The sequence below is a fragment of the Acanthochromis polyacanthus genome, chromosome 12 (assembly GCF_021347895.1).
Source record: "Acanthochromis polyacanthus isolate Apoly-LR-REF ecotype Palm Island chromosome 12, KAUST_Apoly_ChrSc, whole genome shotgun sequence".
Taxonomy (NCBI): Eukaryota; Metazoa; Chordata; class Actinopteri; family Pomacentridae; genus Acanthochromis; species Acanthochromis polyacanthus.
Window position 1 is genome coordinate 9,481,883 of NC_067124.1, and position 15,220 is coordinate 9,497,102.

Consider the following 15,220-nt stretch of genomic DNA (forward strand, 5'->3'; position numbering starts at 1 on the left):
GCCCTCCGAAAGCCTATACACGGATTTGAGCTATCTTATACCTAGGGGGCGCTATGACCCAAAATATGAAAACTCTTTAAACATTATCTCCTCCGAAACCGTACAATATTTCGGCTTCATATTTGGACAGATTATAGTGAATATTCATCCAAGCAAAAGTTATCAAAATAAACACAGTAACTGCTCTAGTTTTTTTTTTTATAAGCTGTCAAAGTTTGTCTTGACCTGAAACCATGTTTCGCTTCAATTTCAACCCTTAAACGTTCATGGATTTTGCTGAAATTTGGTACACAGGTGCAGTCTCCTGAAAATTTCAATATTCTGAAAAGAATCTGGAAAAACTTTATAGTGCCACCTCGGGAAACAAATACTGCAAAAATCACAAATGGCCTCAGCTCGTCGCAGGGGAATGTCGTAGAGACATGCAACCACAACTCACGCGTTCGTCTGCTCGAGCTCTACAAAATCCTGCCTGACTGATTTGAGCTATCTTCAATATAGGTGGAGCTATAATCTGAATATGCAAACCCTTGAAACATTGTCTCCTCCGAAACGGTACAATATTCCGGCAGAGGAACTCCTCTAGCTTTCATCTTCGGTCACGGATGGGAGCTGCTTACCGACCGCGTGGGGGCCGGGGCGAGGTCCCGCCCAATGCTGCTTGCACCTTTAATTATTATTATTATTATTAGGGACCGAGCCAGCGAAGCAGGCCAGCGAAGCTGGCCAGCGGAGCTGGCGAGACCCTATTGTATTTGCTTCGTTTCTTCTTCTTATTATTATTCTTCCCCGCACATTTCCCTTAATTTGACCCCCTAAACATGCATAACTTTTTATGAAATTTGGCACGCACGTCGGGTCATGCGAAAATTTCAATATTCTGAAAAAAAACTATAGCGCCACCTCGGGACACGAAAATTTCAAAAATCACAAATAACCTCAGCTCTCTTCACAGGAATGTCATAGAGACACGCAACCACCACTCACGCGTTCGTCGGCTCGAGCTCTATGAAAAACTGTCTGCCCGATTTGAACCATCTTCAATCTAGGGGGCGCTATAACGCAAAATATGAAAACCCTTTAAACATTATCTCCTCCGAAACCGTACAATATTCTGGCTTCATATTTGGACAGATTATAGTGAATATCCAGCCAAACAAGTTATCAAAAGAAAAATGCTAACTTGTCTAGTTTTTCTTTTATAAGCTAACAAATTTTGTCTTCACCTGAAACCATGTTTCGCTTCAATTTGACCCCCTAAACGTGCATGACTTTATATGACATGTTGCACGCACGTTCGCCCGCTCGAGCTCTACGAAAACCTGTCCGAACGATTTCAGCTATCGTCAATCTAGGGGGCGCTATAACCCAAAATATGAAAACCTTTCAAAGATTATCTCCTCCGAAACCGTACAATATTCCGGCTTCATATTTGGACAGATTATAGTGAATATCCAGCCAAACAAAAGTTATCAAAAGAAAAAGGCTAACTTGTCTAGTTTTTCTTTTATCAGCTGTCAAAGTTTGCCTTCACCTGAAACCATGTTCCGCTTAATTTGACCCCCTACACGTGCATGTATTTTGCTGAAATTTGGTACGCAGGTCCGGTCTGCTGAAAATTTCAATATTCTGAAAACAAATTCTGGAAAAACTCTATGGCGCCACCTAGGGACACAATAAAACTGTATAAATCACAAAAAACCTCAGTTCTGAGCACAGGAATGTCGTGGAGACATGCAACCACCACTCATTCGTTCGTCTGCTCGTGCTCTCCGAAAGCCTTTAGACGGATTTGAGCTATCTTATACCTAGGGGGCGCTATGACCCAAAATATGAAAACTCTTTAAACATTATCTTCTCTGAAACCGTACAATATTTCGGCTTAATATTTGCACAGATTATAGTGAATATCCATCCAAACAAAAGTTATCAAAAGAAAAAGGTTAACTTGTCTAGTTTTTGTTTTATAAGCTGTCAAAGTTTGTCTTCACCAGAAACCATGTTTCGCTTAATTTGACCCCGTAAAAGTGCATGTATTTTGCTGAAATTTGGTACGCAGTTCCGGTCTGGTGAAAATTTCAATATTCTGAAAACAAATTCTGGAAAAACTCTATAGCGCCACCTAGGGACACAAAAAAACGCATAAATCACAAATGACCTCAGCTCTTCACACAGGAATGTCGTAGAGACACGGAACCACCACTCATGCGTTCGTCTACTCGAGCTCTACGAAGACCTGTCGATGGATTTGAGCTATCTTTTATCTAGGGGGCGCTATACACCAAAATATGCAAAACCTTTGAACATTATCTCGTCCGAAACCGTACAATATTCCGGCAGAGGAACTCCTCTGGCTTTCATCGTCGGTCACGGATGGCACTTGCTTGCCGACGGCACGGGGGGGCAGGGCGAGGTCCCGCCCAATGCTGCTTGCAGCTTTAATTACTATTGAATTCACCAAATTGTTGGGTGAAAAGCTGTTTAGAGTTTGTTCTAAACTGTGAAGATATTGTGACATTCAGATGTGACGGACATATAAGTAGCTAATAGCCCGCACCTGGGGACCTGCTAATGAGCAGAAGTATCATTAGTAATCATTTATTTCCTGTTTGAAAATATTTATCTTTTTTATTTATCTTCCCTTTTCATATTGTCTGCTTGAGAGTCCACAAAGGATGTTAAAGTGAAATGCCTTTTTTTTCTAAATATGTTGTTCTGTTATTTATAGGTTCTTAATGTATTTACATTCAGTATTTTCTTCAAATGAGTCGAAAGCGTATTTTCTCATGCATAAGTTAACCCAGGATGATAAATAACTGCCTAGTGGTGATTCCATTCCAAATGTGCTTTTGTTGTTCTGTTTATCTGCTACAAAATTGAGAATGGGAGGTGGAATAGAAAGCAGCAAAGGACACAGACATTTCCACTCTTGACCTGTTGCTTAGCACATGTGAGGTTTTTACAAAGTTCATGCTTTGTAAGTGGGCTTGCTTGTCGGATGGTGACTGCACAGAAACCATGTGAAGGAAAAAGTATGTCTCTCAGTCGTTGCAGAACCCATACCTAATCAGTCAACTGTAAGGGCAGAATTTGTGAGAGTTCATAAAAAAAATATCCCTTTAAGCATGTGAACCCTTATACCCAACTCCCCACTCCTCACCTAATCTCCAACAGACTCCTGACATATAGTACACTCAATTCCAATGAAACAGATATTCAGTGTAACTGAGACATTTATATCAAACAGATATAAAAGAGACCACTGAGGGAAACAAAGATAGCCACAACAAAGACGATAAGTAACCTGACATCAAAGTGCATTTGCTGTTTTTGTTCCCTGCTGTGCAGACTATTGCCTTCCCAACAGAGGACTGGATGAAAGAGCAAGCCATGCCTTCATCCTAAAACCAAGCCTTAAGGGAGTGCAGAAAACAATACTGCATTGTTTTACAGGTTCAAATTACACTTCCTGGGCCATTACACCTACAATTTAACAATTAGAAGGCAAGAATTTTATCCACTGTAATGGAACATCTACTTTTGTCTCACAGTTACATTGATAACTGTCCAGCCTTTGCTTGGGTAAGCCTTAACTGTGCGCTGTTGCTGCTGTGCGCAGGATTTGTTGTAGTTATTGTTTTTATGTGCAAGTGCCAGGTGGCTGTGTCTAGGAGGCTAAGCGGCAGAGCATATTCTGCACCAGGCAGATGGTAATTACCAGGTGTTCAGCCTTGGCAGTAGTAGCATGTTTGGGGATGTTGGTGAGCCATTGGATGTGTTTGTATTTGGATGTGTGCGAGGTGATATGTTTGCTGCTGTTTTAGATGGCTATATTTCTGGCTTCTGGCCACTGATTTCAACCTCCCTCCATTCCTCCCTCCAGCTGTTTGAGCTGCTAGGCCCAGAGGGGCTTGAGATGATCTCCACCCTCCTCCAGCGAAGGGCAACTATCATTGACTCCCTCCTCTCGATCCCACCCGACAGAACTGGCTACCCACCAGGTGAGACAGCCCCATGGCAACCAAGTTATTTCCATGGTAACACTGACTGAACTTGTATGAACTTTTTGAAAAAGTCATGAATAACAGATTTTACCTTATGCAGATTAAAAAACACAAAGAAAGAGGCTAATTTGAACTATAAAGATGCAAACCAGTGGTTCACCATGAGTGCATTTCTAGCGATCATTTATCCCTAATCTGTTTTCATAATAGTCACACAGCATATAAGAATAATTTGCTGTTAGCATAACAGCAGACCAACTTCAATTGCTTAATTTGGAGATGTGGGTGGTAATTGTGTGGCACTGTGAACAGTACTAATGAAACAGAATTGATGGTAAATAATGTTTTAGCCATTGTTACAAAATTTACATATGCTAATTTATACATGTATGTACATACTTACCAATTTATGTTTCTTCTTCTATGCAGTGCAGCAGTATTTTTTTTTAACTCATTTTAAAAATATAATTTTTCATGCAATATAGCCACATGCAAATACTGGTAATTTGTACTTCTGACAGATTAGAAAGGAACATCTGTCCTCCAAATTCTTCTGCAGTACTTAAAAATCTGAATGAAAATAAATTTTGATAATATGTACTTGTGTTGGAAATCATGACAGGCCGTGAAATGACTAATAATAATATTCCTTTTCTGAAATGGCAAGAGGAAAAGGGAATGTTGTGGTTGCAAACTGGTACAAATTAAATCTCTCAAGTCTGGGTGGCCTGAGGCTGTTTTTCTCTAATTCCGATCTTACCTTTATATTTCACCTTAAAAACTGTTGATTTTGCTTTGCTTGGTGTCTTTTCTCTCAGTACAAAATTTGATGTTGCTGGTTGGTTATTGTAATGTAATGCAAATCCACAATGTGTTTAATTACTAACACGGAAAAAATTGTTCACTTTGATAAAGACAGAGACAGCTGGAAATAATTATCTTGAGTGTCTTGGGTGAATTTCAGCTGAAATGTATCTCTGTCGAATAGGTTATTTTTTGTTTGTTATTGAAAGTTTATTTTGAACATTTCAGCATAAAAGAGAACATACACAAAAGACAATGCATAAGTTGCTCAAAAAGGAGTGGGAAGAAGTCAAAGCGTATCTAATCCCACTCCTCCTCCTAACACAGTGATTGCAAATCTAATCATTCTGCTTCTTCAAAAATACTACCATTTCTAAACAATAATGACAATAATAATAAGAATTCTAAAAACAAGAATAATAGTGTGTATGATGTAGAATAAATATACACAAATATGTTCATTTACATTATATGGGACTAAATACATACACGTTGTAGCTCGATTGGTCAGCCCACCGTTAGTCAGGTTCTGTCTAAATTTTTTTGCTGTTAAGAGGCAGCTCTCCCTGCCAACAGTAACCAAGTGAGACCCAAAGGAGAATTATTTGGTTTCTCTTTATAATTTTGTACGGTTTTGACCTAACTTTATATAGAGGGATGACCTTTGGTGTGATTTGATGCTTTATAAATAATTACAATAGAATTGCACATGATAGCTTCCCAATATCTAAACACAGAGAGATCAGATACTGTCACCAAAGGATTCAGAACCATTTGTTCTTCCTGCGATGGTAGAACCATGCATTGCAAATAAAAATACTTTGAAATCTCTATTTGTGACTTCAGCTCTTGCCTCACAATCAGAGTTGGACTTTTTATTGGGTAATTCAGTCAAAGTAGTTCAGCTAATGTATGAGAAATATGTTTTTGAATAGTTGCGAAGTGCAGGGTAACACTTATAAGACAACAGACGAGCTGATTGGAACAGTTAAGAAAGATTCTCAGAGTTTTTAAATAGCTTTCTCCTGTTTTGACATAAGTTTAGATCCACTGAATGCCATGGGTGTGCTCTGTCTGCTTCATGTGCAAATAGGCAACATGCAAAATTTGTAATATGGCCAAATGAGATATTAAGACTGTCAAATGCTTCTTATTTTTCATCCTCAACACTCAAAAGCAAATTTTGTTTCATTCTGTTTCCAAACCTCGGTTTTTAAAGATATATCATGCAAGATAGCACGGATTCTGACTATACTGTTAAAACATACGGTCATACAGCTTTTACCAAGATGAAAAGACGTAGACTTTAGATTTCAGAGTTGATATTATTTAGTGTATTTTGTGAGTAACTGATTCTATGGGAAATTTATAAATAGCATAAGATTGTCCAATGACTTATGTGGTAAGCGTCACCCACATCCAGTTTGAATTAGAATATCAACAATTTAGTGAAATTAAGAAATACAGATAATATCATAAATTCCTATTTCCTATTACTGCCACTATGTTTGAGTTGTGTTCTTCTTTTCTCAGTCCCTGCAGGATTTCGTGGGCATAATTTACCTTTGAATGAATCATATTTAGACATAGCTGTCAGTGGCTTAAAGAGTTAATTTCACTTCCTGGCACACACGTGTTCACACACGCTCACGGCTTGTCACATCAATTAACAAGAACAGCACTGAGAGAGCGCAGTCCTCCACCAAGACTGTTCATAACCTGACCTTGCACTGAACACAGGTGTGTGTTATGCATGTTTACATATCGAATCGCGTGACCTAAATATGTAGCGGGTGACGGGAATTGATGGGACTCAGAAACACCCCCACAAATTAATCAGTTGTTCCTTGTGTCATTTCCGATACGTCCACAGTGGTAGATTTGTAGTAGGACCACAATCGTGATCGTCAGCAGGCCGCTGAGGTCGCTTGTTGCCATGGTTACCATGCCACTATCAGGCGTCGTGCTGCTATGAATCCTTAACAAATCCGTAGATCCAAACTTTAAGCGGCATCACTGCCGAAGTCTAATCACTTGGTCCTTGTGTCATTGCTGACCGACCCCGAAAATTTCATTCAAATCCCTGAGTCTGTTTTTGAGCGATGTTGGTAACAGAGGAAGGATTCACACACGCTGATAGTCACATAACTCCACCATGTTCTTTGGTGGAATAATTAATCTAATTTACCTCATTCTTTCAGTGCTCCAATGGATCTGGATGCCATAGTTTCCATCATGGTGATTTGTCTGGTCTGCTGTCCCCACATTTCAGTCGTTCTAATACGTTTCGCGTTTTTAAAAAAAGTGTGTATCAATGGATGATTTTTTTTCTCGTTTCTTTGTATTCCACTACAATATTTCACGGTTGTAAAACAGTTTAGCTCCGCTGTGGTGAAGAACATCAGTGAATTAATTGTTTATCACGGTCTTCAGCAGTAATTTTTGTTGGTAAATAAGAGACTTTAGTATTGCACATGTCTGCATCTTCAAATCAGAAACAAGGAAGTGAATTCGGTGACGTACTTCACAACACATTACGTTTGTGCTGGGAGCTGCTATGATTGGTGGAACTCACGGGAGGTGATCCAAAATTGCGGGAAAGTTGCGGTGATTGGACAAAATTGCAAGGCCGTGCAAAATTCGCGGAGATTGGTTGATTTTGCATGAATTCGCGCGATCTCAACATTGCGAATTCCTCAAGAGACTGTTTTCTTCATACTAGAGGAATAATTCATTCTACTGAAGTGCTGCTACTGAAAGGTTGGCCTTCAACTTCAGCTTTTCATTATTTCTTTCAAGTCATTTATGCCATGTACTAGGAAAGATGGAAATCAGGCTAAAGCCTTTCCTGCGATTTTGCTTCTGCCTCTGCCATAGTATAAACAATATAATATACTGCCAAGCAGAAAATTTCCGTGTTGTACATCTCCAAATTTTTGTAATTAAGCAGACGGACACACACGGAAAACTGGTAGAAGAACAGGAGCTTCTCGCAGCAGAATTTCAGAAATACATGCATTTATACGATTCACCACACAAAGATCACCGTGATAACCAGGTTATGAACAATTCATGACGTGAAATTAAAACTAACTGCTGAAATGCTACTGTTTGGTAAAATGTCTTGTTGTAAGTGGTGTAAACAATGGCAAACTTCTTCTACTCCAGTTTAGTACTAGAGTAGACTAGGTGGACATGTGCTTACGATACACTGCCCCTGCAGTTTGGGAGCAGACACTGCATGGAATATAAAGTCACACATGGTCTCCAGAGCGGATTTCCAAGTGTCCCATTTACGTGCTGCTTGTTCGTGCAAAAAGCATAACCCAGCCTTGAGGGGGCGTGGCTGCTAAAATGACGTAATTTGTCTGCACGGACCTCGCGGGCGTGGCAAGCGTAAAACAAGCTTTCGGCACAATTTAGCACACACTCTTGTGTGGCATAAGTTTAAACTTGATTTTGATTTAGTTATCTGGTTCTCCTTGTCTTAAAGAGTTCTTTGTCTTAAATACAATCTCAATCTATCTTCCAAGATCTTGATCTTGGAAGATAGATTGAGATTGTATTTCAGTAAACTTTATACTGTGCTATGCTATCACATCTCTCCTAGAAGTGTGTACCTTTCCTCCAGGCCTACATATTTCTTTTTTCTTTAATAAAAAGAAAATAAAAATTCAAACGCCATCCCTTGTCTGAACTGGTGTTGTTTCTTGACCCTCTGTTTTCTTTGTCCTAAGAATGCAGACTCCTCTTTTTGCCTTCCCCTCATTAATATGCAGAGTGGAGCTGTAAGTAGTGGAAGACCTTAGTGGAAAGATAAGGATGGATAATTTAGAGCTGTCTTCTGATCCATGTGCAAGGTAGACATCACAGAACTCCTGAAGATTAGGAGGGAGAGCTCCCACTTTGTCAAAATTATCCCTGCAACTATTTTAAGTCATGCAGACTCATCCTTTAAAGTTTTATTTATTTATTTTGTGAAACTGAAAATTCATTGGTCCTGAACATAGATTTTAATGCTGGGTGTGACACAGTACATTGGGCTAATTAGTGCAGACTGGTGAATCTGTTCATTCATTTAGGAAGTTAAATCATTGATTTATACCATTACGAATACTTCAGATCTAATATTAGATGAAGTGCTGAGTGTAGCTAGTGTTGTCCCTTTTAAAATACAGGTTTAACAGCAGCCTAAGCAAAAGCGCTTACTAACTTTGTGACAAATTTTACGAGTTAAATCAGCTGTTAATTCATACAGATCCTCCAACTTACTATGAGTTTTAGAAGTATATTTTTCTTGTGGGAAGATCTGCAGATGGCAACAACTTAAACTACCCTGCAACTGACAGAAAATCAGTTCTGACAGGCCCCTGTTAACCGAGTATATCTTGTATTCCAGTATACACATTTATCGATTCAGGAACCTTCTTTCAGAATATAGCATTGGAAGCTACACAATAAGCTGACATCTGCAGTTTGCACTGACTGATAGTGTTAATGCTGGCACTCTGTACTCTGTTTTTTCTGTGAAATATATTGTGTACTGTGATGTGAAAATGTCTAGCTATTACTTTGCTGTGCCGCCTGCATTGCATGCAAAATTCTAAGTTCAGCAACAGGCCTACAAAGAGAGTGTGATGTTCATGCTCAATTACATAAAGGTCATTCCGTGTGGTTTCACCAGATGGTGGTTGCCGCACCAGCTTCAAATTAATCCTAAATTTGTATGCCATTAGATAGTCACAAAAGTACTTTCTATGCAAAATTGTAGGCCTGTAGCTCAAATAGTTTGTGAGTTGTGTGGGTCTGAAATTTTCAGAATTTGGGCTATAAAAAGCCTCGCCAGCATTTTTTGCATCTTTGAGTGGTTATTTCTCAGCCTCTAGACATACCAGAGAGCTGTAAGTTGGTAAACAAGGCCTCTGCATGTAGCTAGTGCCCCACAAACATCCCCAGGTGTTTCCCTACACTCTGCAGGCCATGGGGGCTTGCTAAAAATGCTAAAAAATTAAGGGATACCTACTCACGAGTGGGGTTTGGGACCTTCAAAGTACTAGAAATACTGCACAGAAGTGTTCTAACACCCCTGGGTTCCATTATACACAAACTTGTGTGATAACCTAGCAAACTGGAGCTTTCTAGGTACCTCAGTTAGGAAAATATGAGCTCCCAAAGTTGGATGAGATTTTTAATTGGCTATTTTGGGGGGCAAAAATCTCAGTGTGGGACAGGTACCAGAGACCCCAAATTTTTCTACAAGACAGTTCTATCTGTCTTCTATCACTGTACAAAAAAGCAGCAAGGTTATATTTGTAGTTACTGAGATATTCTTACTCAAAATGGCATGGGTAATGTCAAAATCGTTTTTTGCCTTTTAGTACTTTTAATTGGGATACAAGTATTAGTAGTCATTCCAATGGTAGTATTATGTATGTTTTGTTCTTTTTGAAATGTTAGTTGTTAAAGGTGACTACCTTCAAAAAGTGTAATGGTATAACTTAGGTATACTTAAGTTATAACTTAAGTATAGGTTCTTTTGCTTGTAACATGACATTGTACAATTAAATTTAATCTGTTTAATCTCACTGCACTGATACTGTAAAATTCAACATTATTGTTGTATTTTTAAATTAATCAGCCATGAACTACTACAGAGCTCCCTGAATTCAAGTTAGTACATGTAATTTGTATGTGTATGTTATAATTACATGTATGCATTGCAAATGTGTGTCAACATGTCATGATATCTGCAGGTATGGCTCTAAACTAGACCTTGTAACATAAAAAGGGCATTACATTTTTTTGCTTTTTAGTACTTTAAATTGGGATACAAGTATTAGTCATTCCAATGGTAGTATTATGTATGCTTTGTTCTTTTTGAAATGTTAGTTGTTAAAGTTGACTACCTTCAAAAAGTGTAATGACATGTTGACACACATTTGCAATGCATACATGTAAGTATAACATACACATACAAATTACATGTACTAACTTGAATTCAGGGAGCTCTGTCGTAGTTCATGGCTGATTAATTTAAAAATAACAATAATGCTGAATTTTACAGTATCAGTGCAGTGGGATTAAACAGATTAAATTTAATTGTACAATGTCATGTTACAAGCAAAAGAACCTATACTTAAGTTATAACTTAAGTATACCTAAGTTATACCATTACACTTTTTAAAGGTAGTCACCTTTAACAACTAACATTTCAAAAAGAACAAAACATACATAATACTACCATTGGAATGACTACTAATACTTGTATCCCAATTAAAAGTACTAAAAGGCAAAAAACGATTTTGACATCACCCATGCCATTTTGAGTAAGAATATCTCAGTAACTACAAATATAACCCTGCTGCTTTTTTGTACAGTGATAGAAGATGGATGGAACTGTCTTGTAGAAAAATTTGGGGTCTCTGGTACCTGTCCCACACTGAGATTTTTGCCCCCCAAAATAGCCAATTAAAAATCTCGTCCAACTTTGGGAGCTCATATTTTCCAAACTGAGGTACCTAGAAAGCTCCAGTTTGCTAAGTTATCACACAAGTTTGTGTATAATGGAACCCAGGGGTGTTAGAACACTTCTGTGCAGTATTTCTAGTACTTTGAAGGTCCCAAACCCCACTCGTGAGTAGGTATCTCTTAATTTTTAGCATTTTTAGCAAGCCCCCACGGCCTGCAGAGTGTAGGGAAACACCTGGGGATGTTTGTGGGGCACTAGCTACATGCAGAGGCATTGTTTACCAACTTACAGCTCTCTGGTATGTCTAGAGGCTGAGAAATAACCACTTAAAGATGCAAAAAACGCTGGCGAGGCTTTATATAGCCCAAATTCTGAAAATTTCAGACCCCCACAACTCAGAAACTATTTGAGCTACAGGCTTACAATTTTGCATAGAAAGTACTTTTGTGACTATCTAATGGCATGCAAATTTAGGATTAATTTGAAGATGGTGCAGCAACACCCCCAAGGAATATCTGGTCATTTCACCTGGAATGACCCATAATATACCTAAAATGCTTAATCAAATGTTGTCAGTAAAACATCTGACCTTGCATGCTAACTTAACTTTGTATTTAAAGAGAAGCTGCAGACTATCATGGTTATTATTTGTTGTTTATAGAGTTGAGATTGTCAACATCCATATGTTTTTTTTTTTTTTCCACAGTGGCCAAGGCTTGATACATTCTCATGAAATCCAATAATTCTGATTCGCATCAGCAAAGATTTGGTTGGTGTACAGTACTCTCAATAATTTAGGGATGTTGTTATTTACATGAGTGCTTTTCCTATTTGGTCAGAATTTTAATGAAATAAGTTATAGTTCCTTTTGATATTACTATTAATGAATGAGAAGAAGCACCATTTTCATTAGTGCAATATTTATTACCCCAACAATTTAGACAATAACAAAGATAGCCCCAAATAACCAAAATTAACAAAGTCAGTAGCGGGTGTTTCCACCATTTGCGAAATGACAGCTGTTGTTCTGAGGCAATGCGTTTCACTCCTCCACAAGTGCTACATGCAGTTCTGCCAGGTCACGTGGGTGTATAAGCATCCAGTCGCTGCTTCAGCTGGTCCTAGATGTGCTCTATGGGATTCAGATCAGGGGACATTGCTGGCCATACCATATGAGGCACTCCGACTTCCTGAAGTCAAGCTTGTCACAATTCTCTCACCATGTGGTGGAGCATTATCATTCATGAACAGAAAGTTGGGGGTGTGCTAGCGGAAGTGGGGGATTATAATGGGTTCTATGATGTCTCTGAGGTAAGAACATGCAGTGACTGAGCCATTTTCAATCACCACATCTGTTTTGCGCTGACTGGTCATGCCTGCCCAGACTGTTGCACCTCACTCCATCAAAGCCAACCCTGGGGACCATGTTGACCTCGACGTATCACTCATTTTGCCTTCTCCAGCAATGCTGTCAATCATAATTTCTGTGCAAGGTGACCCAACACTCATCAGTGAACAGGACAGTAGACCACTGCTGCATTGTCCAGGCCACATGGTCTTGTGCCTACTGCAGTCACGGTGGTGTCTTGGTGTCAGTGGAGTCACCTGCAACGCTCGTCTGGCATTCAAGCCAAAGCGGTGGAGTTGGTTGCGAATGGTTTATCTGGAAACCCTAGTACCCCTCACTTCTTGTAAACAGGCCTGCAGCTGTGTAGCAGTTGCATAACGGTGTCTGAGTGCATAGGTCCTTAGTTACTGGTCATCACTGCGGTCCATCACTCGTGGGGCTCCACTCCTGGGTCTGTCACGGACACTGTCAGTAGTTCAGTGTCTTGCTGCAAGTCTTCTAATGACACTTTGAGACACACCAAGTTCACCAGCAACATCTGACTGCCTGTTACTGACCTGAAGGCGCGCTATGGTCAGGTGGCGCTGCTCGTCTGTTAAGTGACGTCGTGTGTTCATGGCTGCGTGAATGATGAACTGGGAATGACTTACTGACAATACCAGCTTATTATACCCCCAGAATGTTGAAATTGATGCCACATTGAAAAAGGTTGTCTTTTTGTATTTTGTGTATTGGCCCCGATATGTAAGGCGCCCTGTACACAGTGAGACCATGACGTGGAAAACACAAAATGAGGTGTGTCTAGCACCCTAATACAATTCCCTCCCTATCCCCAAAATCACTGAAGTGAAACAAACACCTTATGTATGAATTCCACTGAGGACCTCACAATATCCCTAAGTTAATGTGAGTACTGTATATCAGTGAAATAAATATGCATTGCTTGATTTTTGAACTGGCCATACATAGGTGGCTTGTTCTCCTGATTTCTCTGCAGTGAAAAAGTAACGAGCTAACATCACTGCACATCCTCAAACAATTTTTATTTTTTTTGTGGTCTTACATAACTTGTGATCTTGTTTAAAATGTTATTTTAAACAATGTTTAAAATAACATTTTAAAAATTGTTACAATGTATTATACCAAAGAAAACGAGCTGTAATTGTTGTCACTCCCATATAATATCTCAAACCTCAGCTGATGTTATTCCTTTTGCGAAGAACTCTTGATCAGCATAAAAAAAAATATCACTTGCCAGACAGCTTTTGAGCTTAGAGTTGCCTTGACTGAGGGTGAAGGCAGGAGGGGTTAAAAAAGGCTGATTAAATTTTCCACTCTTTGCATGCCATCGGGAAGAGTGGGATTTAGTGAGAATGCCTGTCTCTTGCTGATTAGCTTTCAAATTGCAGTTTGCTGCTTTTCACTTGCATGTTTATCAAAGAACCAATTCTCTTGGTAGCTCCTCTTCCCATTTCAGTACCTAATAGAGGAACTGCTGTGTGGAATGTACAATTAATTACACAGTGTGGACATACATACATTAGAAAATGTTTTGACAGATGCTTGATTAATCAGGGTATATTAGAGGTGATAATACAATTACATTCACATACTGGAATATATTTTTAATATACCCCTTTCGATAAACTGATTTTAACCTCATGTTGTTGATACATACACATTTTCCTGTGTAGAGAGAACATAGCAAGGTTATTATTTTTTTCACCTGTTTTCCGAAAGCTTTTTTCCTTCCCTTCAGTACATTTCATGAGATTTAAGAAAGTGAGTAAAGTAAAGCAGGTTTACCAATTACATAATGAATTGATTAATCAACTGACAGAAAATTTATCTGCAAATAGTTTCAAAACAATATCTCAGCATGAAATATTGCAAAAATGACTGATGTTTTCTGATCCGAGCTTCCAAAATGTGACTATTGTTAATTTTGGTTGTTTTGTCTGCTTTTAAGAGTCTGTGATTATTTTTTTGAGGAAGCAATTCACAGCTAAATGTAAATTAGGAAATTGGTTTCAGATCACCTATTAAAAGTGAATAGTTTTTTTTTTATATTGTGTGTGTACACTGAGGAGCTGATGATCTCCAGCTTTTAAAACTCCACCTTCTTCTTCTTTTATTTAATTGTTATTCCTTATTAAAGGTAAGAGAGCAGAAAGCACACAACAAAATGAAATGATAAATAGCAACAATTTCTAAAATTAATTTACTTAAACTTGAAAATAAAGACATTTTGAAACTCCATAAGTTTGTTCTACTTAGATTAAGCTATCTTGCAACATTTTTGTTTTTTTGGTACATCTTGTCAAAGCTTGTTCTATCAGTTATAAAACTTTGATTTATTTTTATAAACCAGTATGTCATATTAAAAAGTAGGGCTACAACTAACGATTATTTTAGTAATCAATTAATCGGTCGATTATTTTTTCGATGAATCGGATTAAAAAAACACTTAATTTTCGCTTCTTTATTCAGAAATAGAAGATTTGGACTGACAGAGAAAATAAGAGCGTTGTAGTGAAGCCTTTGTCTTCAACCATCAACAGAGGCCTCATGTCAGTGACGGTCATGTTGAGGATG

The 15,220-nt window shown here is 38.5% G+C and overlaps 1 protein-coding gene across 1 annotated transcript in view; it reads left to right on the forward strand.

The window, feature by feature from the left end:
- ascc3 (activating signal cointegrator 1 complex subunit 3) overlaps positions 1-15,220 on the forward strand; it is a 424,683-nt gene that overhangs the window by 83,425 nt on the left and 326,038 nt on the right. The window contains 1 exon segment of the mRNA XM_051957275.1: positions 3,884-4,001. Coding sequence (XP_051813235.1) covers positions 3,884-4,001 — 118 coding nt within the window.